A 25188-nucleotide genomic window follows, 5' to 3' on the forward strand; every position below is an offset into this window, starting at 1 on the left:
ATCCAAACATAGATGTCAAATAGTTTTCATACATTTAAGAGAAGTAGAAAAATGCACAAAATGTGTTCCTCAGAAAAAAATAACTTTACTTCAAGAAAAGTTTCTATATATGGCTCCAATAAACATGATTTCTCCAGTGTTTGTACCCACAAATTGGTGCTCGCAATGTGGACGAATGCAATGTAGGAATAATTTTTCACAATGGCGATGGGCTTCAGGACTACTTTTAGGGGAGATCATCTTTGGGTGGAAATTTCTCCCAAAAGTCATCGATTAACCCCCAGAAAATTGAACAGAAAATGGAAGATGATGATATATGCTCTAATTTGATGTGTGTCTCAAAACACCTTGGAGAGTTGTGAGTATTTGGCCTAGCGGTTAAGAACACTGCTCTGGTGCTACAGAGACAACAGTGGCGTGGGTTCGAGCCCACCGGGTGGACACTTGTGCCCTTGAGCAAGGCACTTGACCATTATTGCTTTGTCCTTCGGATGGGATGTAAAGCCGTAGGTCCCGTGTGTTGTGAAATCCAATGCACGTAAAAGAACCCAGTGACAATATCGCTAAGAAAAGGGGTTTGCCCCGGTGTTTCTGGTCTACTGTAAAAACTCCCACGCGGAGTATTTAGGAGATGAGCCAACCAAGAACCAAGAACAAAGTATTTTCCCTTGAAGTGGGGGTATTTATCACTGGGGTCTATGGCAGTTTATTTACTGATCTGCAAGACCTTAGTGTTAATTACGTGCACTGCCCAAAATTATTTAAAATACTCGGAACTCTCTGAGGTGTTCAAGATACGCATCAAATTAAAGATTATTTCAACATCTTTTGTTTTCTGTTCAATTGTTGGGGGTAATCCAATGACTTTTGGGAAAAATTTCCATCTGAAGATGATCACCCCTAAGATAAGTCCTGCAGCCCATCGCCGTTTTGAAAAACCATGCCTACGTTCCGTTGCAAAATAGAGCGCTTTCAGGACCCAATTTCATCCAAATTTAAGAAGGAATACAAGCTCACAGTCCTGTGCACAGCTTCGACCCTTTTTTTTTTTTTTTACAAACCCCCAAGTTCATGGCCCCAAAAATGCACTCATACCAAAGAATTTGAAGGCATGCAAATCGTGATCTGGCCGGCATAGGCAAATTTGGACTGATTTACTGGTTTGGACCCCTAAGTACTATGGGCCTTGCGTCTTTGACCGAGGCCAAAGGTCACGGTGGTGAAGAGCCTCGCGAGCACCAACAGCAGCATGACAAAGATGATCATGCACATGACGATGACGTAATGACTGTCAAACACTGTGTTCTCTTAAGTACTATGAGCCTTGCGTCTTTGACCGAGGCCAAAGGTCACAGTGGTGAAGAGCCTCGCGAGCACCAACAGCAGCATGACAAAGATGATCATGCACATGACAATGACGTAAAGACTGTCAAACACTGTGTTCTCCTAAGTACTATGGGCCTTGCGTCTTTGACCAAGGCCAAAGGTCACGGTGGTGAAGAGCCTCGCGAGCACCAACAGCAGCATGACAAAGATGATCATGCACATGACGATGACGTAATGACTGTCAAACACTGTGTTCTACTAAGTACTATGGGCCTTGCGTCTTTGACCAAGGCCAAAGGTCGCAGTGGTGAAGAGCCTCGCGAGTACCAACAGCAGCATGACAAAGATGATCATGCACATGACGATGACATAATGACTGTCAAACACTGTGTTCTACTAAGTACTATGGGCCTTGCGTCTTTGACCGAGGCCAAAGGTCACGGTGGTGAAGAGCCTCGCGAGCACCAACAGCAGCATGACAAAGATGATCATGCACATGACGATGACGTAATGACTGATGCTGGTCCCTATATCCAACCAGCTCCCGGAATCTCTGACCAGGAAGAAGAACTGCAGCGCCAGGCCGTCCGACAAGAGGAGCACCACCAGAAAGAGACTAATGTTCGGCAACCGCTGCAGTAAGTGAATGGCCTTGAAGGTGCAGGTTACCAGCAGGAAGAGGATTACGATCTGTGGATTAAGGTGGATTAAGGTGGATTAGTGGGATAAAGATGGATGTATTGGATTAATAATTACAACCTTAAAGACACAGGTAATCAAAGGTCCAATTCAAGATCAAATTTGGGGGATTACATTAAATTATTGACAATAACCATTATTATTATTTTTTTTGGGAATTTGGGGGAATGTTAGAAAAATTCTCGAGTGGTTTTTAGGCTCACCTTCCACAATAGAAGTGACCCCATTACAAAGGGACTGAAGACCGTCAAGAAACAATAAACCGATGCTGGATCAAAACTGAAAAAAAAAAAAATGCAAAATGACTAAGATGTTATGCATTAGGTTTTAATCTTAAAAACATTTTTTTTTTTACGAAAATTACTTTTACAGGAACATTTTTATCTTCATTGAAGATTTATGGAATTGTTAATTTTATGTTGCTGATTTTATTAATAACAATTTATATTCTTTCACGTCAATAGAATTTATTATAACTTATATTCTTTCAATATATACAATTAGTCAGTCAGTGTTTTAGGAATATAAAAATGGAGGACTATAATTTTTTTAGAACTGTTAAAAACATTTTGATGTTTGGAAGACTGTCAGAAGTTTCAGCTCACTTTTGGCACATTTTAAAAATTTATTTACTAAAAATGCAACATTTTAGGTTCACTCGTACCCACCGGCCAAACAGGGCATTTGGAAGGGCTGATTTCTTCTGGGATGCATGATGTAATTTCTTCGAGTCCCCATTGGATAGAATTTGTATGAAAAGTAACACGGGTCAATCCTTCCGCCTGCACATAATATGCGCGCACAGAATGTACGTTCATTGGTTGGGACGGATGGCTCCCCACAATGCTTTGAGTGCCTGTGCTTCCATCAAAAAAATTTGTGCAGGAGTTAGCCCTTCCCAGCACCCGATTTCATCAAACTCTTTGTAACTTACGATGCATCGCAGTGATGCGATGCATCGTATCTCTACGATGCGTCGCAGCTGCGACACGTCCTGCGATCAATTTCACAAAACACGTCGTAGGTGCGACGCATCATAGTTGAATTTATAGCACAACTCGGTGACTGTTTTATGTATTTAGTCCGCGAACAGTAAATAGTTGTCTGACATTCAACAAAGAGTCGTCGGATCTCAGCGCAAAATTTGTTAAAACGTTAAACAAAATGGCGGCCGTGCGATGCAATTTTGAAGAAAAACAGGCTGTCAGTGGACTGTATAGCTACTTTGAAATTTCAACTGCAATATTCCAGTCATTTTTCAATGAATTTTCTATTTACAACTTTACACACATTGCATCGGTATTATAATCTCGTTTATGTAATGTTTATGGCATTAAACTGGCTAAGAAAGAGACTCTTCTTATTTTGTGATGACCACTAGACACGTCGTAACTTGCGTGGCGTTTTAAGACATTGTCAAGGAACTTATGACGCGTTCAACACATCGCAACTTTCGTGAAATGGATGATACGACGCGTCACGAGTTGCACGTCGCAACTCGAGTTGCAATGCGTCGCAGCGCTTCGTGAAATCAAGTGCTGGGACCTGTTTGGCAGTAGGAATGAGCGAACATTTTAGGGGGCTAAAGACCATATTGTTTTCTTTTCTTAGGGTGGGAAGCTTAACCAGCACATCTCTGAAACACAGTCTGGAGTGAATATCCTTGTCTAAGAGAACCCTTCTTTATGTCAGTTCACCTGTTTATGCTGGCTATATTTCCCGTTCCGAAGAAGGCGGTGAGAATAAAGAAAATGAAGAAGTAAGCACAGCGGACGTCGTCCAGGACCAGACGCCTCGGGGGTCCGCTCAGGATCGTTGATTCCTCGCCAAATGACAGATCTATAAGCTGATTTGAGAACCAGATTAGAGATTATTATTGATATCAGGCTTCCAAGTAGTAAAAGTAAATAAGCGCATTGTACACTTTCGGAAACAGCCCCAGACGACTATACATGTTTGATTTTGGTTACTGTGTAGTCATCTGGGCATTTTATGATCTTGACACGCATTTCGCAGCTTCCCGCTCAAGAGCGTAGTGACTCACAGTTCTTAACAAACCAACAGACCGTAGCGCGCAGTACTGGTACCGTACTGGCATGGGGGGGGGGGGGGGGGGCGGGGCACTTGGCCCCCCAAGTTGTTTCCTTGCCCCTTCCAGTCCCCCCTTCCAGTCCCCCCCTCCCAGTTTTTCCTCAATACTTTTTCTACAAATAGATAAATTATGCTCATTTTCTTCCCTGTTAAGATTCATAACAAGTTGAAGATTGAGAGAGTGAATCATCGGTTCTGTGGACACATTTTGGGCCAATGAAAGCATTATCCGCTCCGTTCACAAGTACCCCCTCACCGGCAAAGAGAGTACAGTTGGGGGTGACCGACCGACGCCATCTTGCCTGACTGCAATTCATTTCCCGCGAAGCGCAGCCACTGCGTGTACATAGTACAAATCCCCTGGTGTACGTGCGTCACACACAAGGAACGGTGCGCTTCAACCAGCGAAATGTTGCACCCATGGGACGTCGTTGCTAGGTAAAAGGGTGCCCTCTTTGTCAGCGCACGGAGCTCATAATCATTGGTACTTTAACTAAAACATGCCACACATGCATTTATACAGCCGTATACATTTGTTATACTAGGGATGAATGTTCCGGCTCTATTACCAATGTTCTTACGTGCCTTTAAAAAAAATTGCATCTTTTACCTTGACCTTTGAAGACTGGGACAACCTGTGTTCGCACAGAAGCCAGAAAAACATGAGGTAACAGAGGGCTATGCAAAACAAGCCTTCATGTCTGGGTTTAGATAAACATTCAGGAAAGAATTTAAACAATCTTGAGAGATTTGGAAAAAAGTAACAGAAGATTCTTCAAAGTTGCAACACCTGTGCTATTTTTGAGTTTCATCCAAAGATTACTTCCTTTTCTAAACTGTAATTTTTCTTGCCATATAAAATTTATTCACTTTTATAAATGAGACATCGACCAAAAAAAAAAATTGGCCAAATTTTAATTATTGAATCATTACTTTATGGATTTTGAATGACTGGCCGCCCAACTATAATTCTGGCATGGGCTGGTTCCTGCCCCATAATCAGTACTGATAATGTATGGACCGGGAGCCAGTCTGCTCGCAAGATTTGTTTGTGCCTTTAATAAAAACCCTTTTTCAGAGGGCTGCAGATGCTGCCCTCCAATAAAAAGGACGTTTTGGTTTGAAAAAATGCACAAGTTGAACATTTATTAAAGAGAAAAAAATTGGATTTGATGATGAGCACAGAGAATGCAACCTTAAAATCTGTAGGGTTCTTTTTGTTGTGTGAACAGGTCATAGGCGTCGATTGGTGGGGGGACCCCCCACCACTTTTTAAAGTGGGGGGATTTCATATCGTTTGGTCCCCCCCCCCCCCATTTTTTGTCCCCGAATACAAATTGTAGCCTACATTTGATACTATAGCTCAGAATAGCTGATTGAATGAACCAAACTCGAAAAGATGTTTAAATGATGATCTTTAGCTCAAACAAATTTGTTAAAGTGGTCAGAAATTGCCTCAGATCGCACCACAGAGCGTCTAGAATCCATAATTTTTCGGGGCCCTGAAGCAGACACGCCACCCCACACTGTTATGGCTTCGCACCCGCATTAGTTTTGATCAAGGTATGTCCCCCCCCCCCCTTTTGAGAAGCTATTGACGCCCTTGGAACATGTTGGCGTGCACAAACAGAGACTCACAGAAGTCTTACAGCTGATAGAGTAGAAAAATTACCAAATTTGATTAATTTTTGTGATGGTAATTTGGCCCCTTTGAAATTGTAAATAAAATGAAAGGATACGATGTACTGGTCAGCAGGAACACTGCGGCAAACGCCATGGCCGTGCTTAGCAGTCGCGAAACAACATCCAATGATGTAAGCCCGGGTATAAGAAAGGAGGAGCCAAAGATAGCCCAACTCAGACACTGGTTGGTGAGAGGGAGCCCTCGCTTGTTGGCCAGGCTGGCCCAGGTGCTGTTGACGATGTACACCGAGAGGAGCAGAATGAGGAGTTGGAGAGGGCCGATGGCGGGGTGGATGGGGTTGGTTGGGGGGCGACGGTGGGCGCGGAGGTAGAGAAGTGCAGCCAGGCTACTCAGGAGGAACAAAACGCCGGCCAAAGTCCTAGACATTAAAAAAAATGGTGAAGATTTACGACAATTAGTTTTTATAATAAACATTTTATGCACACCTTTTAATTCATTTCGTTGCGTGCATGGAAGAAGATCGTTAGGGCGGAAAAATGAGTCAATAGGTCAAATTAGGGTTTTTTGTGTCATCGATAGAGCATTAAAATATCTTTCATTTGGTACATATTTTGTCTCAATGGGCTATGTCACTCCGACATAATTAACAAAATTAAAAAGATGGAAGGAGGTTTTTCATTATTTTTGCGTGTCTCTGCTGCTAACGTCCCTTTCCTTGGCACGCGACAATTTGTGCTTGAACTGTCCGAGTTCTGACTAGCTGAGTCCGGATGGGAACTTACACCCAGTAAAACCTTCAAACGTTTGCTGTAGGGAAGGCTAAAGTCAAAACAGTAATTGGGCCTTTTTTTCCAGTGTACAACTTTACTTCCCATAGACACATGTTCTTACTAGCCGTAGCCATTCGTACGCAGCCAAAATGAGCAGGCAGACGGACAACTCACAACTTCTCTAACTAAACAAATAAAAGAAACACAAGCAAATAGACGAACTCTACTGGTGTCGCATTGTTACTTACACTAAGTTGATATTGGCATCCCTACCGACCACGGGTAGCATCGGGAATACAGCCACAGCTAGGCAAGACACCGTCCAACCAGCAACCAAACCCTACATAGAAAAAGGAATAACATTGACATCAAATGACACCATTGTAAAACAGCGATGATTGAAGCTAGAACATCATGGCCCAATTTCATGTCTCTACTAAGCACAGAATTCCACGCTTATGATGCCCTGTTCTGTGCTAACAGCGCTAAAGAATGTGGTTTTTGGCAACCCTGTAAGCACAGAATCCTTAAAAGTAACAGGATGTACGCATGCGCAGAAGCCGAAATTCTTCGCTAACCCGTGAAATATGCTGACCGTAAATGTGCTTTAACCTTACATACTCTTTGTGGACCTGTGAACAAAAGAGGTCCACAGGATGCAGGAAGTGTGAACGCTTTGTGGACTTGCACACATCCACACTAGGTTTCCCCCCCTCTGGAAGACAGCTTTAGAGGCATTTTGGGGTTAGGTTTATCCGTGGCAAAATGAAGAGGAACACTCAAGGAAATCATGATAAATAAATTGGGTTGAAAGAATGTTCACAGTGGGAGTAAAGAAAGTTTTTTCTTCGCTTTTTCTTAACTATACGAATACTAAGGAATGTCCACAGTAGGAATGTAAGGCTGCGTGAGCACGTGTGTTTGAAGCAACTGTTTCGAACGATCATAATTTGGGAAGCTAATCATCCTTACTGGCAGCTGAGAAGCTGAATTGCGAAGGACGCGGCTACAACGTGGTCGAGCCGAAGGCATGTAAAGGGGCCTTTGGCAGCCAGCCAATCGACCCATATATGACCATGGAGCACAGCCTAAGATTGAAAGTGTTTGATTTTGCCGGAGGAAGGAAAACCGGAGGGCCCAAAGAAAAACCCTCGTGGCACAGGAGAGAACCAACGCACAACTCTACTCACATATGGCATGTATGGTCTGCAGACCGGATTCGAACCAGGGCCACAGTGGTGAGAGGCGAGCACTTTTATGCACAAGCCACTCATACCACCCATGCCATCTATGTTTTTCCCATGGCGGTGTGAAACACACCGCGGGCTTGAGCTGCTTATGTTGGTTGGTCAGTAAGTTGGTGCTTTGGTGGGTGGGTAGGTGGGTTGGTTGGTTGGTGACAGTTTACTTGGGGTGTATTATACTGTTCCATGCCCCGCGTGTATCACAGCTTTGCCAGTGAGTTTCTATGGAATATCTACAGCTTTGTGACACTGATGCGCATGCGTCTAATTTGCATATTAGATCACACCCCATTGCATTGTAAAATTCGCGGTTGTACTGTTCATGGAACCGCCGTGGGTTGTACCACTTGGTACTTGTTAAGTTTACATCACGCATCAAAAAAAAATCCACAAAGAAAAGTCAATGCAAACCTTGCTATGCTTCCTGAGTTCTGTGAAAAATGGCCACAGCGCGATGCCCACAAGGCCTAGGGACAGCACCTCCCTCCAAAACATGCTCAGGACAACAATCTCCATGGCGATGACCCCGAGCACCAAGTAGCCAATCACCTTGCAGAATCCGATAGTAGAGACCGTGTGACTTATAGCACGATAGAAAACTCTGTACCTGCGTAACGGACACGAATTAAAATAAACAGCAATTAATCATGTGGGACACGGATGCACTACATTTTCCGTGTTCCGCTCGTGCTCGTGTGATAACGAATTTAGCTTCAAGCAAACTTGACACACAGTAATAAATTGAAATGCTTATATAGCGCTTTCCATCGTATCAACGCTCTCAAAGCGCTATACAATTATTCCCCCGTTCATCAGGCCACGGGACCACGCGGCAGCCGATATCAGTGCACATTCGGTCCTCTACCCTCACAGGTACCCATTCATACTCCTGGGTGGAGAGAGGCGATTGTAGTTAAGTGTCTTGCCCAAGGGCACAAACAGCATGTTCCTCGCAGAGTTCGAACCCACGCACCATCGTACATGAGTCAAACACCATAACCAATGGACCATGGCCTTCTACAGTAAAGATGGTACACGGACGCTGCACACAAACATTTCAGTGGTTTTCCTATTACAAGTGCACCAAGTGGGAATGGTGCGCGCATCTTAGAATACCATGATACGTTGAGTGCGATATGGGCCATGGTATATATGATAATGCCACACTGTTGTTGCCATGGACCGACCAATCAGGATCGAGAATGCAAGTTTGCTTGAAGATAAAGTTGTATACCCGTCATAAGGGCCAATATTGAACACTATGAGTTAGACCTGACACTCTATATTGCAAACACAATCCATGCTCCGAATTGTCCACTGCAGGCACTTCCAAATAGGGATGGCCATAATTTCTGACCAATCAGATTGTTCTTTACAAAAGTTGTTTGTTTTGGAGAAATACACTTACACAGGGAACCACTTTTTTTCTGATTGATTGAGACATGTATCCTATCTGATTAGGTAGGTAGGCCTGCAGACAGAAATCCTTGACATTCTTCTACAGTTGTAGGAAAAATATTTGGTAGAGTTGGGTCCTTCTACATCTCAAGTAGTCAGTTTGGTAAAAAAAACCATCCCCTCCACCAAACCCCCCCCCAAACAAACAAACAAACAAACAAACACACAGATAAATAAGATATGGAATTTTGTAGTGTAAACAACTGGGGGTTTGTGGTAACACCATGTGGAAGAATCTCTTTTGGGAAGATGTGTGGTTCTGAAAAGAACCGCTTGGTTGTGAACTCGACGTTCCGATCAGTATGCTCTGATCGTCTTCAGGAGAAAGCCAAACGGAGTGGATGAGGCTGCATTTATAGAGCTGGATGATTACTGAGGCGTGGAGTTGTCGATGCTGAAGGCCCCAACTCCAGTCGATGTTCCAACCAGAGCATACTGATCGGAATGTTGAGTTCACAACCAACCGGTTCTTTTCAGAACCACACAACTTCTCAAAAGAGATTGTGCCACATGGTGTTACCGCAAACCATCACTACTAACCACACCGATGGTATCTCTTTAGCCCGTCGTGACATAAAAGTTAGACTTACTGTTTTGCGGCAGTATACCACAGCGGAACAGGCAACAAGCAGTACACGTAATACATCAGCGGTGAAGACTGGATGGTCAGAAGAACAACGATCACTGCGGCAAGGGTCGTGAAGATGACGTCGGGCCCTCGCTTGGCAAGGGCGTGAGAGTCACCAAGGCCATCTAGCTTGGTCCTTCTCGGCTGGGGAAGGGAGGTATGGAAGGACAGGAGGTGCTGTAGGATGTAGGCCATCCAGCCCAGGTAGCCCATTAAGATGCTGGTCCTGACGAACAGAAGATGAAAACAAGGGACAAAATGTAGTCAGAGGCCGGTAGTTGAGCGCTGCGGTCCGATGGTTACGATGTTCGACCCACGTGCCATGGATTCAAACTAAGGATGTGAAGTTTACAAGTTTAAACATTTAAATTAAAACAATTCTAAATCCGTTTACAAATTTTCAAAATGTTTAAACGAAACCCGAATTAAAAAAAGGGACCTACATTCACCGTTCACGCATCTTTCTTTGAGTTGAACCTACAGAGCATAAATATTTAACGATGTTTTCAAACCTATTTAATTTTAATACAAAAACTTTGAAGTACTCCAATGCTTGATTACATTTGGGGCAAACGTAGTCACGTTTTTACTTTTTTAATGACTGCCATTGCTGATTTATCATGTCAATCACGCCGGTCTGCAGACATAATGAGCAAGCGTCAGCCCTTGTGAATGGCTAAACGTTCAAACCTATTATATGGTTCTTAACATATTTGTTAATAGTTTACAAAATTAAACGCAGAGTCACATCCTTAGTTCAAACCCCGACTTGGAAAATGGTGCTTGTGCCCTTGGGCTGGACAATTTACTGCAATTGCCTCTGTCCACCCAAGAGTATGGGTACCAATGAGGTAAGAAACCAGACACGCTGATCTCGGCTGCAGAAAGTCGTATCATGGCCTGATAAACGCGATTTGAGACCTACCATTGGAAAGCGCTATACAAGACCAACGCATCATTATGCTTAGCAAGAAACCAGACACGCTGATCTCGGCTGCAGAAAGTGGTATCATGGCCTGATAAACGCGATTTGAGACCTACCATTGGAAAGCGCTATACAAGACCAACGCATCATTATGCTTAGCAAGAAACCAGACACGCTGATTTCCGCTGCAGAAAGTGGTATCATGGCCTGATAAACGCGATTTGAGACCTACCATTGGAAAGCGCTATACAAGACCAACGCATCATTATGCTTAGCAAGAAACCAGACACGCTGATCTCAGCTGCAGAAAGTGGTCTCATGGCCTGATAAATGCGATTTGAGACCTACCATTGGAAAGCGCTATACAAGACCAACGCATCATTATGCTTAGCAAGAAACCAGACACGCTGATCTCCGCTGCAGAAAGTGGTATCATGGCCTGATAAACGCGCTTTGAGACCTACCATTGGAAAGCGCTATACAAGACCAACGCATCATTATGCCTAGCAAGAAACCAGACACACTGATCTCGGCTGCAGAAAGTGGTCTCATGGCCTGATAAACGCGATTTGAGACCTACCATTGGAAAGCGCTATACAAGACCAACGCATCATTATGCTTAGCAAGAAACCAGACACGCTGATCTCCGCTGCAGAAAGTGGTCTCATGGCCTGATAAACGCGATTTGAGACCTACCATTGGAAAGCGCTATACAAGACCAACGCATCACTATGCTTAGCAAGAAACCAGACACGCTGATCTCCGCTGCAGAAAGTGGTATCATGGCCTGATAAACGCGATTTGAGACCTACCATTGGAAAGCGCTATACAAGACCAACGCATCATTATGCTTAGCAAGAAACCAGACACGCTGATCTCCGCTGCAGAAAGTGGTATCATGGCCTGATAAACGCGATTTGAGACCTACCATTGGAAAGCGCTATACAAGACCAACGCATCATTATGCTTAGCAAGAAACCAGACACGCTGATCTCGGCTGCAGAAAGTGGTCTCATGGCCTGATAAACGCGATTTGAGACCAAGACCAACGCATCATTATGCTTAGCAAGACTGGGTGTTGATGGAGGTTCAACACTGCCTATAAGCTATAAATGGGACCTATGAGGGCAGTGATGATGGTTATTGTGATTGAACTAGCTTCCTTGTGCCTAACAGGCTGCATCGAGCTGTATACTCCCCAGGGAGCTGAGATGGTATATGGAATGTTTAATTGGCCCAATGATTAGGGGTAATAATAATATAAAGCGCTTTGATCTTAGTTAAAAGCGCTATATAAGAATCTGTTATTATTATTATCATCATTATTATTAAGCTGATCACTTATATTGATTGCCCATGTTTTTTTTTAGTATTGGCTTCGCAACATGCAGTTGATGTCAAACTCACCCTAACAGGAACCTATCGTAGTTGTGGTAGTAGTTCAAACCATCCAGAGCCCTCTGTATCAAATCATGGGTTGTAGATATCTGAAAGAGTTCAAAATCGTTTTTTTTTTACTCCCAACACAATAGACTTTTAAGGCCACTAATGATAAAAATCACTGATTTTCTGGATGCATCAGGAATATTTTTTGCAATGTAATACAGTGTAATACAAGCATTAACGGCTTAAAGCTATAGTCCATCATTTGCAGCCATCCGAAAAAGTAACTGGCGTATTATTGTTGAAAAACATACTTGGTTGAAAGATAGTAAGTGAACTAAACTCCCTTTCAAATTATCCTTTCTGGCAAGCTGTCATTTTGAAGTAATCAACGAAAGATGGCCTTTCCAACGGTGTGTCTTCACTGTAGCAAAATTTAAATTAGTAGTTGTTATTCAGCACAGCGCGCGTAATCATTGGCACGACGCACAGGTGCGCGCGGCTGCTATAATTCCTCAGATCAGTGTGCGACATCGCGTATAGCTGCAATTCAAAACAATTCAAAACATGATTCAGCAACTTTTGATTTGAAATTGAGATCCTAGAATGCTGTTTTTCTCGGAATATACAGCTGAAGCTGAGCTGAAACTTCATCAGGTTAGTTGTTCAGTATCCTTCATTAGATTTTGAACACTTTTGTTGCTTCAAACGAACAAAATGCACAAATTACAAATGATGGACTATACCTTTAATTAATAATCTACAAAATTGTTTTTGTGTGTGTGTTCTTTGTCTTAAAGGTAGAGTTGACCATTTGCAGCTATCCAAGTGCTGGAGCCCTGTGGTACAATGGTTACGGTGTTTAGTCAGGTGGCATATAGTCGGAATCGTGACCGACTGGTCCAAAGCACCAAACTTAACAGATGGATTCTTATAGACCTAGAGAAGATATTTAGAAGGGGTGACACCTGAAATTCTTTTGGGAAGGGTGCCTAATTTGCATAAATTGTTAATCCCTGCCGTGTAATATATTTATTCCCATATTTGGGTATATTTTAATTTTTTTATTTTTTATAAAAGTGTATTTTGGTGATTCTACTTGCATATTCTTACTTCAATAACATTTTGTAAAGCATGTAAGTGACTGAATAATTAAGAGGACATAGTAACGATCCAAAATAGCTACTATTTTACCCTAAAGTTACGCGCATTTACCTTTTCCTCAGATATCATCAACTAGTCTCGCCAAACGTGGGTATTGATGAGCTTCAAATTTACAAAGGTACTTACTGACATAGTTAACCTAACAAAAATAAGTGGGAAATCATGTGAAAATTGATATCATCTTGATGTTTAGCCCAAAAGACCAAAAAAGGGGAGAAAATGTGGTGTCCGTAAATTGGGCTACTACGGGAAGGGTAACGTGGGGACTTGAACAAGTTCAACAAAATCCCCCCAAATTAGAGATTATTGTTGTTTACAATAATTTTGTCTACGCCAAAACGTTTTCTCAACAATAATTTTGGGAATTTCCTTGAACTTGTTCCAGTCTTTCATGTTAGGCAACCCTTCACCTTACTTGTTAGCCCAATTTATGGACACCTCTTTTTTCCCCAGTTTTTGTTTTCTGGGCTTAATAACACAATGTTCTCATTGTTCACATGATTTTGCATAAGGTTTCAATAGGGTAACTGTACCAGTAAGCTACGTGGTGAATTTGAAGTTCATCAATGCTGATGTTTGGCAAGACTAATTGATGATATCAGGGGACAAGGTAAAGGCGTGCAATTTAGGGCATAATAGTAGCCATTTTGGACCGTTACTATGTCCTCATAATTATTCAGTCACTTATATGCTTTGGAAAAAGTTATTTAAGTAAAGATATGTAATTAGAATCCCCAAAATACACTTTTCAAAAAAATAAAACAATTAAAATATACCCAAATATGGGAATAAATATATTACACGGCAGGGATTAACGATTTATGCAAATTAGGCACCCTTCCCAAAAGAATTTCGGGTGTCACCCCTTCTAAATATCTTCTCTAGGTCTATAAGAATCTATCTGCCAAGTTTGGTACTTTGGACCAGTCGGTCACGATCTTGACGAAAATTAGATCTAAGCCACCTGACTAGTTTGACTCACGTGCCACAGTACGTGGGTTCGAACCCTGATGGGGAACATGATGCTTGCGTTCTTGGGCAAGACTACTACAATTGCCTCTCTCCACCCAGGAGTATAAATGGGTACCTGTGAAGGTAGAGACCAGAATGACTCTGATCGCGAGCTGCTGCAAAAACTGGTCTCATGGCCTGATGAACAGGGGTAGTAAGTGTGAAGTGCTTGGAGACTTCGGTATAAAGCACTACATGTATATAAGCACCATATAATTAACCCTAACCGCCCTGAATCCTTCCAAAATCCTCTAAGCCAAAGTGGAGGAATTTAGAGGATTGAGGTTACATGGCAAAAGTGCGTTACTGATTTCGTAGGATGCACTTTGTCAAGGTCTTGGGCTGGACCTTGTGTTGTTTTTGCTCAGGCATGCATAAATATAGGCCTGGATTATGCTTGAAATCCTCCGTACTGCTCCAGGATGTCACTGGCCAAGCCTCAAAAATATTGAGTCACTGCCGCAGGATTTTGCAGGATTCAGGCAGTGGTCACCCCTCCATGGACCATTTTCAAGAAATAATGGAGGAATTTGCAGGATTGAGGCTATATGCTATTTTTCCATGAGGCCAATTGTAGGATTTTGCAGGATTGAGGCTACATCCTAGCAAAAAAGCCTAGGGAGTTAGGGTTAAAGAAGGATGCATAATGATTAACTAGTTGAAATTTCAGCTCAGTTGATCCTATACATTTTGAAAGAACATAGAAAAAGTAAGCATATTTTGGGGGGTCACTTGTCTGGTTTCTGTTGCTAACGCATGTAAAAAGCTACATTAATGCACTCTTCGTTTTTTTCTGACAAACGTTTCTGGGGAATTGTTTCTGGGGAATTGCCAATACTCCTAGGTGCCTTTTAAAGAGCCCTAAATTGATCGCAAACATTTGTGTTACTCACAGCTTCGTCGGGTTGGCCTTTACTGATCTGGGCTCGGATGGTCCGCATGACATCAGCCTTCTTGCCCACCGACAGAGGCTTAAAGGGGCTGAAAAACACGGCCAACGTGGTCTCCTGCATGTGTTTCTCTTTCACCTTTAACGGGAGAAAAATACCAACAAGAATTGGTCAGTACAGGTCAAGGTTAATTTGAGAAAACCTGAAAATGTAGACCAAACTCAGCATTTGGGTCCGTGGGAAAGGTTGGGGGGGGGGGGGAGGTGAAATTGGTAATATTTCTGAAAAAGTGATTGCAATGTTATTTTCCTTTGTAAAAATGGTCCAAAACGGGGGAGGGTATTACAATTAGTAGCTGTTGTGAGATGGTGGTGCTTTCATTTCTAAAAAATACAACAACATGGCATAATGGCATTGAGTAGATTAGAGATTATAAAATACAATTTTAGAAATAATAATAACGGGAATTGGGTCATTAGGGAGACTTTCCCATAGACTTCTGCATAATTTTTTTTCCAACTTAAATATGCCCTTACCCAATTTTCCCTTGTCCTTTTTCCATGAAATTCGGTATTTTTACTAATTAGACCACGAGCAACAAATATAACCCAATTGCGACAGTACAATTTTGCCTCTAAAGGGGGGCTGTGCCATTAGGGAGACAGTTATGTGTCTTCCTAAAGGCCGGTGTCGAAAAAAAAAAATGATAAGGTGTCTCCCTAATGGTACATTTAGTAATATATAGCAATATCTAAACTGTCATTAAATTTGACTTCAAGTTTGTTTATACCGTCCCCTTAACCTAGTTTCGTAAGAGTGCCGTAATTCGCTAAAAGAAATTGGGGCGTCAAAAGGAAATTTGAAACCAACCTCATACTGGGCCAGTATCTGCTGTGCATTGGTCAGCAGGCTCTCCACCTTGTAGCGCTTCGTGTTGTCAAGGAAACCCAGAGGGAGCACACCTACCGAATTCAGCGGGAAAGGCACGCCAATCAACGAGGCCATCAGAGCGGCGATATCGGCCTGGCTCATGTCTTGACGCTTGAGGTGGTCCAACTTCCACACTGCGAAGAGGAACGAGCATGTTGAATTAAGGACATTTATAGTTAAAGGTACATAGGATCATTTGTATTTGTCCTAATTTCGTAAAATGGACTAATTTAATTCACAGCAGACGTTGTTCCGCTGAACTGTTCAACGTTTTTTGCCCATTGGTGCTGGAAAAACAGAAAAATAAAAAACGATGATCATTTTCAACCAAAGACATTCTTTTTGCTACTGTTCATTCCCCGTTACTTGTTACAGGAACTGTGAATTGACTTTTGGTTTTAACTGTGACTGGACTAGGCACTGTTTTGACATTTTTACCATTGATGTGCTACTTGTGCACAAAGTCTTCAGGTGAATAAGTTGACAACTTACATTGAGAGAACCCGTCGGGATAATCCTGGGCGTTGCCACTTTTAGCAGGTCTGTTCACCCCAGCACCCCAGGCCACTATCGGGGTCAGGGTTTCATGGGGGTGACCTGCCCCATGGGAACCTGTCAATTGTATAAGAAAGAACGTCAGTGGTTTAAAGGGTAGAGTAGATCATTTGCAGCTATCCAAAAAGTAACTGACGAAATTATTGTTGAAAAGCATACTTGGTTTAAAGATAGTCATGGCACTAACCTCCCTGTGAAATTATACTTTTGTGGTATGCTGTCATTTTGAAGAAAACAATAAAAGAAGGCCATTTCCAAAGATGCGCCATGTGACGCATTTTTGGAAATTTCCGTTAGAAGCTGGTTTGTAATTGGGCCAGTCCGTGGATGGGTGCATGCAAGCGTTGACACAACGCACACACGAGCGCGGTTGCTGTTATTCGTCGGTTCAGTGTGTGACATCACGCAGCTGCAATCGGCTGAATGAGAACGTTTCCTGGATGCTGATTCTGGGAACAATTCAAAACAAGACTCGGCAACTTCTGAACTGAAACCGAGATCTTAGAATATTGTTTTCTCGGAATGTACAGCATTCACAAGAGCTAAAACTTCATCAGGTTAGTTGTTAAGCACCCGTCTTTAGATTTTGAGCACTTTCGTTGCTTCAAATGAAGAGAAATAAACAAATTGAGTGTTGCTTTTCATTTTGCGACAGATAACCCTAACCAAAAAATTCCACTAAATTTTTTTTCAGAGAAAGGAAACCCTTATGTGGAGCTGGGCAAGTCCACACAACGTTTTCACTACCTGCACTACGTCATCTTTTGTTACGAGGTCCACACAATGACCGTAATGCCGGTTCAAAATTACAAATCAAAAAAAGTATACCTTGGACCTATCTAATGCAACTGCTAGAACAGAAATTTTCTGAGAGCAAGAAATATGTAATTGTTGAAATTTCCTAGCTGTAATCAGGCCTAAATCATTCCTTATCTAAAATCTGAATCTTATAAACCCACCCCAGTTTGTCATGCCGTGGTCGGCAGTCATCATGTATGCCGTCTTTCCGTCCCGCTGGAAGGCATCCTCAATCAGCTCCACGGCCTCCCGTATCCCAGAATCCACCAGACCGATGTTGGCCAGGTATTCCTTCGAGAATGGCTTGTGGGCGTGGCCGTTGGTGTCGATCCCCAGGAGGTGGAGGAACAGGACGATCCTATCGGAAGACACCATTCTGCTCAGGGTGTCGTTCTGCTTCATATCTTGGACAAATTCCTGAAATTTTTATTTGTAAGTGCTTTGACTGGAATAATCATCCCAGGCTTTTTGCTGGATTCAAAGGGGAAGCCTATTGTCTTCTGGCTGGCTGAGTCAAGGACAGACTAACTGACTGACTGATTCACGGAGAAAGAACCAAAAAACTTAAACTTATACTTTTTGATCTCACAAATACTAGATATGACAAATACTTGGAGTGGACTTAGTTAGTACAAGCCTCTCAAAACTTTGGTCAAAATTTGAGTCAATCACTAAACAGTGTGACATTGAAAGAGCTGTCTCAGATAGGAAATCATGCAACTTTGTTTTTGACATTGAACCCATGTTTTCTGTATTATCCAAAAGTATTTCTCAAGATTTGTTTAAGTTTAGTTGTTATCGGAAAATCATTCCAAAAAAACTTACCAAAAAACCTAACGTCTATGTTTATCCACCAAAAAATTAACTGAAATGCTCCCTTGTCTACAAACAAAAAAATGTGCCCCCCGCAAAAAACTTCATCACACAACTTGCCTTGCCCCTGAAAATCTATCAAGATAAGTGTTCACGTCCAGTATGGGCCAAAATTTGGATTGGGTTTTCAGTCCCTGCCTGATGCCGTGGGTTTTCCCCTGGAGTGTGCCGGGGTCCTCCCCCCCTCCCAAACCACTGAAACTGTAGTTTATCCTTCCACATCGTCTACCAAGACAACCCACTGTAATTAACAATATCTTAGCCAACTGCCATATAATAATAATATTATAAAATATCATGATGGTTTTGTCATGTCTTTTTTACCTTGACTTTGTTGAACACCCACGTATCCAGTCTGGATGCGTCTTCATCGGCGAAATCCTCATAACCGGCCGGATAGGTGTGGACGAAAACATGATTCCCTGAAGCACCTCAAAAAAAAAAAAGAAAAAAAAAAACCCTTTTGCACACTTGGCCACATTTAAGAAGGGAAATCATGGTAATGAAATTCCATAACAAGGTCGTCGGTATTTTGACATAATTCAGTGTAGACCATTCTCATAAACAGCCGTAGGAAAACTACAACTTCGTGTTCAACGCCATCAGGTGCATGTCTGCAAATGTTGTAAACACGCACGTATGTTGCCTGAAATTTGTTCGAAAAACGGCGCATGCCATTGCGCTTCACGAAAATTTGACGCCCAAATGCTGATGGACGTGACAATCTGTAGTAAGTGACGTCATTTGAGAGAGTCTATTGCTCGGTATCAAAAAAACACTGTCACTATATGATTTTATTGAAACACACCAGCACTACAAGCCTAATATACTTACCTTTGGCAAACATGGGCAGTATATCGGGGCTTCCCCAAGACCACGTATACCTGCTCTCATTGAAGACAGAGTCAAATTGCACTGGATTTTCCTTCCAACCTGAAGGTGACAAAGAAGAAAATATAAAAAAAGATTGTATGCCAGAAAAATTCCCCTAACAGGGACAGGACATGGGGCTGTACTTGTCATTAGGACTTACAGAAACTATAAACCTTTATTGGATGAGTTGTATTTTAACCAGTGATGAAGTTGAGGCACTTGCGATGGATTACAACAGTGGTGTTGACTCGCGTCGCTGACTCAGATTCAAGTCCGACTCGAGTCGCAATTTTTTTTACTTGAGACTTGACTTGACATGGGAAAAAAATTGACTTGCGACTTGACTTGACTAAATATGACTTGCTGACATTAACACTTTCGTTATAAAAACAAACACAAACTTTCAGGCACACGCAAAAATCAGTTGAACAGAAAGCCAAGGACCAGATGTGCATGTAGCAAGCTATACGTATCATGCACATACATGTATGCATGAGGGAATCATTGAGGTGGTCATGATTTATATGGTGCATGCCGGTTTATGCCATGGCGATCACAGCCGGCCGTTGGACACAGTTGTGTTAATACACAAAGCACCACACTGCCGAGCTGCACATTACTGATCAGTGTAGGGAAGCATTGAGAAAGTGACATCATTTTATATCGACTGGAAAATGACTGCTATCGATGATAATGCTTGACAAAATGAATGACGAATGTCCTACACTTCAATATGATTGAATAAAGTTTGTGGATACATGTATTTAATCACACTTTCAGACTATTTTATATGCAAATATAGTATTTGAGAGAGAAAATTTGAACATTGTAAAGTTTTATTTTCAAATTTGTGCACACTTGCACATTGAGTGGTCCCATCTCTACTGCTATGTTCAGATGGACTTAAAAAAATTGACTTGAGACAAGTTTGTGAGTTGACTTGAATCGGGAAAAATTAACTTGTGACTTGACTTGACTAGAGAAAAATTGACTTGGTTACAACTCTGGATCACAAGTCTGGCCACAAGTAAATCACTAGTCCGGTCCAAGTTTTAACTTGGACCGGACTAGTGATCAATAATATAGGTTTTTCTGGCTATTCTAAAACATTTTTTCGTTCGAATTCACCGATTCTTATATTCAAATTCGTCCAGCAACATCAATTTAGTCCACTTCCAATGTTTAATTTCGTCTTTTGTCAGACAATTTCAAATTTAGTCCAAACAAATTCAAACAATGAACACACGTTTTCGACCCGGTGTATTCGATTTCGACTCATCTACGCCAAATCGTTCATGTTCAGAAATCAAATTCGTCTAATTGATTTATATCAGACGAATGTGATCTCTGAAAGCTGCCATTCGGCAACAGCTTAGACGAATTTGAACCGTAATGACGAGTATTCTCGACCCGCTGACTAAAGAGGATGACCAAACTTTGAAATTGAATGGTAAATGAAAATTGGTTTTGTTAAAAGTGTGTGAAATTGTTCATGGACGAAATTAAATGATAGAGTTGGTGAATTTGAGTGAAAAATATTTTAAATTGGCTGGGAAACCTACATGTATAACACAATCAATACAGAAAATGTAAACTTTTACACAAGTAATGTTTCCACCAGTGTTGCAGTTGAGGTACCTGTGATGGATCAAAGGACATCACAAGTCCAGTCACAACAGTCAAAAGTCACAACAGGAGGAACAATAATAAAGGAATGCCCTTGTCACAGTTCATCTCAATACCTTATTTAAGACATGACTTGGGACTGGATGACTTGTGATTGACTTTTAAGGACTGGTGATGGACTTTGATTGTAACACTGCCTACAAATAACATTTTTACACGATATTCAAAAGTTAGTTAGAATGACCTTTTGCGACAGCGCTGACATCTTCATAGAAACCAGCGATCAGGGCGACATGGCCTGGCCGGGATTCCGTAGGCACTCTGGTGTGGGAAACTCCCCATGATCCTTGCTGCTCAATGACGCTCCTGAAAAATCACCAGGAAAACTGATTCAGGTTAATTTCTTTCTTTCAGAATCTCAGAAACTTGACTGGACATCGCCGCTAGGCATCATGCAGCAGTATTGTTGCAACCTGTGGAACGGTCCCAGCTTAAGTTGGGACCATTGTCTAGTTGGGACGTAACATCAACATGACAATCCTTGGTCCTGGCTCCCCGCTATACACATACAATGATGCAAGTGGATATTGCAACCAGTGATGCGACCAACTCTGTAGATAGTCGACCAAAATAGTCGAACTATATGGTTTTAGTTCTGAATGCAAATTCAGATGTACCAACCTGAGGTATGGTGCCCTCGTGTGACCACTCTCATCCACCTCGTACAGCTTGTCTGCCCTCAGCCCGTCGGCGACGAACAGCACCAGTCGGCGCGCGGGGGGTTCCAGGGGGGTTGCATGGGGTGTCATTCCGTGGACTAGCGGCGAGGTGAAGTAGATATCAAAGATGGAGAAGAAGAAGACGACATGAACCAAGAGCCCGACGACGATGAGCCAGACATCCATGGTCACTGATCATCAGATAAGAATCACTCTCTGTGGAGTGTGGAATGTATTGCCTGACGCTCTCTTGTTTTGAAAATGTAATATCTGGGAACATTTAACAAAATGAAGTGGTTTGACACAACAGCAGAAAAAAATTCACCTCAATATTTACATTAAAGCTATAGTCCATCATTTGCAGCCATACGAAAAGTAACTGGCATAATTATTGTTGAAAAACAAACTTGGTTGAAAGATAGTGAGGGAACTAAACTCCCTGTGAAATTATTCTTTCTGGGAAGCTGTCATTTTGAAGTAATTAACGAAAAAAGGCATTTCCAACGGTGATTCTTAAGAAGCACCGTAGGAAAATTTAAATTAGTAGTTCGTTTTGTTATTCAGCGTAGCACGCACAAGTATTGGAACGACGCACACGCGCGCGCGGTTGTTATAATTCGTCGGATCAGTGCGCTACGTCGCGTATAGCTGCAATTCAAAACAAGATTCAGTAACTTTTGATTTGAAATTGTGATCTTAGAATGCTGTTTTTCTCGGAATGTACAGCTGAAGCTTAGCTGAAACTTCATCAGGTTAGTTGCTCAGTATCCTTCATTAGATTTTGAACTCTTTTGTTGCTTCAAACGAACAAAATGCACAAATTACAAATGATGGACTATAGCTTTAAAGCAATGTAAGAAGAATGATAACCAAAACATTGCATTAGGCCTAGACCCAGTAACTGGGGCGCTAGAAATCCTTTTTGGGAATTTAGACTTCGGTCAGTCGTACTCGTGGGGGTCTGAGTACAACCGACTGAAGTCAAAATAAAAAAAAAAAGGCCGTTCTAGCGCCCCAGATTTACTGGGTCTAGCCATTTGTTACCCCTAGAACTAGTCTATGGGCCTTACACGTGTAAGGCCCATAGTTCTAGGGCAGTGGATATTTAGCCGGAGATGGCAAACCTTTAGTAAACGTTAGCTTGCCGGATATGCACTGAACATGCGCAGTTACTGTTTTTTTTTACTTAGACATTTTCCGGTGACAAATTTTAGTCTGCTCCATGCCAACATTATCGTTGTAACTTCGTATTCACAAGATGGGAATCAGACCATTTTACAATTTCGGACTTTATTTCCCTTTAATAAAAAAAATCCTCCAGAACCACAAATCTGAAAAAGAAAATGTAATACTCTGCAATAAAATGTTTGAGACATGTTACAATAATAAAAGAAGAATATTCTTATTTTTGGGGGATGGGAAAAAAAACTTTAAAAATTTGGCCAGCGGGGATCGAACCCGGATCTTCCTGCTCATGAGATCCGTTGCTTATCCACTAGGCCACAGGTGCTACACAACCGTTGGTGGTAATTTATCTTATCAGCCCTATCTTAGAGAGTACAGCACCCTCTGTTGATAGGGATTGCCGCAGGCAATATATCCACTATCAAGTTCTAGGGGTAGCCATTCGTAGGGTCCTAGTAATTATTTTGGAAAAAATGTTGTACTCCGACACCACTTCTTTGATCGTGTACAAAGTCTTTGGATGGACCGATGGAGAGTCAAATGCATTTTCAAGGTATTTGATAACAAAATTGGAACTGTTGAGTGTTTCTCAGTCCACCTAACATTCATGCCTAAAAATTGTCTTGGAACATCATGGAAATAAATGTTGCAACCTGCGCCATTTTTTTCATCACAGCCTGGCCCTATATTATCTCGGTAATCCTTACCTTTAGGACCACTTTCCTATTATAAGGTTAAAAGACTCACCAAAATAGCTGACTAAATGACACTCAAAAGTGACATTCTGATATTTCTTGGCACATTTGAACATTTGGCAACGACACCTTCTTGAATATCAGCAGGTTTAATTTTGTAAAAAGAGGGCAGGGCTTTGATTTTTGAGGGGTTAAAGACGACGATGACAAACAGAAAATATATTAAAAAAGCAAGATGGCGAACTGCAAAAAAAGGTAGGAAAGTCACATTTTCTTTGAAAGTGCTTTCAAAATTATAACTAACATGAGTTTGTCTGAAGAAAAAGGACTTCTTTAGCCTGCAAAAGTCACTTTGGTACTGGACAGTCATCTGCAAAAGTCAGTTTTGAACAGAACTCGTACAAAATAGAGGTGTCCTAAAAGTAAGGATTACCGGACTAAGTCCATCCAACATTCATTGGACATGTTGGAACATCATTCATGGAAATAAATGTTGCACTCTGCGCCATTTTTTTTCATCACAGGGCCTAGGCCCTACATTATCTCAATAAAGCAGGTCAGTCATTGCAAAACTGTTGAAAAGACATGAATCTGGGGACTGAGTCCGAGATGAGAAACATTTCCAATTTTGTTAGAAAATACTTTAAAAATGCACACGACTATACGCTCCATACATGCCATAGGCCATCATGTCCATAGACTTTGTACACAAACTGACAAAGTGTCTGGAGGCCTGGAGGGGCTTTCCATCGTGCTTAACAATGAATTAAACAATAACATCATTAATTTTAACACAAAATAGAAATGTATAATTTATATGCGAACCATGAAGTCATTTGCAGCATTTCTCTACTTAATTAATCATCATCACTCAGCTAGTGTGATAGGTACGGTGGCCCACAACTGTCACGGCAAAAGCAAAAGCGCCACGGCAAGCGCAACAGCGCCGCGGCAAGCGCAACAGCGCCGCGGCAAGCGCAAAAGCGCCACGGCAAAAGAAAAAGCGCCACGGCAAAAGAAAAAGCGCCGCGGCAAAAGAAAAAGCGCCACGGCAAAACAAAAAGCGCCACGGCAAAAGAAAAAGCGCCACGGCAAAACAAAAAGCGCCGCGGCAAGCGCAAAAGCGCCACGGCAAGCGCAAAAGCGCCACGGCAAGCGCAAAAGCGCCACGGCAAGCGCAAAAGCGCCACGGCGAAGGCAAAAGCGCCACGGCGAAGGCAAAAGTGCCACGGGTTTATTGGGAAGGGGCGTAATCATACATGCCGCTACTACATCAAAAAATAAAATGGGAAGGAGAATGGCCGCCACCAGGAATTCTTATTAAGCACAGAATTTAATTCTTTGAGAAGTGATTTTATGGCTGAGAAAATAGCAAGGCCAAGGAAAACCGGTCAGGAAATAAATCGTCGATATTAATTTGTTGTAGGATAATTATTATTCCAAGAGAGTTGCTGCCGTGAATCAGAGTTTATCAAGGAGTGGGACTCGCTGTCGGCACCATCAGGGCCGTTCCTCATTTCTTTACATTTCTTGGGATGCAAACAATTACAAGGACGGGAGGCTCTGTGAGCTGATGCATTTTTGAAAACATTTTTTCCCCCTTCCGACTAGCATGCAGAGAAGAGTTCCGTTAATTTGAGCCTTTTTTTCACAGGTGTGTATACCAGTGTAGGCACGAAAGTGAGCTGCCCAGAGTGTAT

At 42.1% G+C, this 25188-nt stretch overlaps 1 protein-coding gene across 1 annotated transcript; it reads right to left on the bottom strand.

Annotated features, from left to right (window-relative positions):
• Positions 1-1048: 1048 nt before the first annotated feature.
• LOC119745383 (GPI ethanolamine phosphate transferase 1-like) lies at positions 1049-21872 on the bottom strand. The gene is made up of 17 exons (XM_038221703.1): positions 21571-21872; positions 21134-21255; positions 19225-19323; positions 18715-18821; positions 17679-17934; positions 16657-16776; positions 16105-16298; positions 15238-15372; positions 12194-12273; positions 9824-10087; positions 8187-8382; positions 6780-6871; positions 5856-6179; positions 4727-4817; positions 3723-3871; positions 2229-2304; positions 1049-2016 (listed from the first exon to the last, which is right to left on the bottom strand). The coding sequence occupies exons 1-17, from the start codon at positions 21792-21794 to the stop codon at positions 1723-1725; spliced, it is 2823 nt and encodes a 940-aa protein (XP_038077631.1). The 5' UTR covers positions 21795-21872; the 3' UTR covers positions 1049-1722.
• Between the last annotated feature and the right edge of the window lie 3316 nt (positions 21873-25188).

This window comes from Patiria miniata, unplaced genomic scaffold (assembly GCF_015706575.1).
Source record: "Patiria miniata isolate m_02_andy unplaced genomic scaffold, ASM1570657v1 HiC_scaffold_12, whole genome shotgun sequence".
Taxonomy (NCBI): Eukaryota; Metazoa; Echinodermata; class Asteroidea; order Valvatida; family Asterinidae; genus Patiria; species Patiria miniata.

What these genes read in the sequence shown, in the direction of transcription:
- LOC119745383 (XM_038221703.1), bottom strand. Translation starts at nt 21,794, where the DNA reads ATGGATGTCTGGCTCATCGTCGTCGGGCTCTTGGTTCATGTCGTCTTC. An exon ending in ACGAGGGCACCATACCTCAG is followed by an intron (nt 21,256 to 21,570) that starts GTTGGTACATCT and finishes GTGATTTTTCAG; the next exon opens with GAGCGTCATTGAGCAGCAAG. An exon ending in GGGTGTTCAACAAAGTCAAG is followed by an intron (nt 17,935 to 18,714) that starts GTAAAAAAGACA and finishes TAAAAATTTCAG; the next exon opens with GAATTTGTCCAAGATATGAA.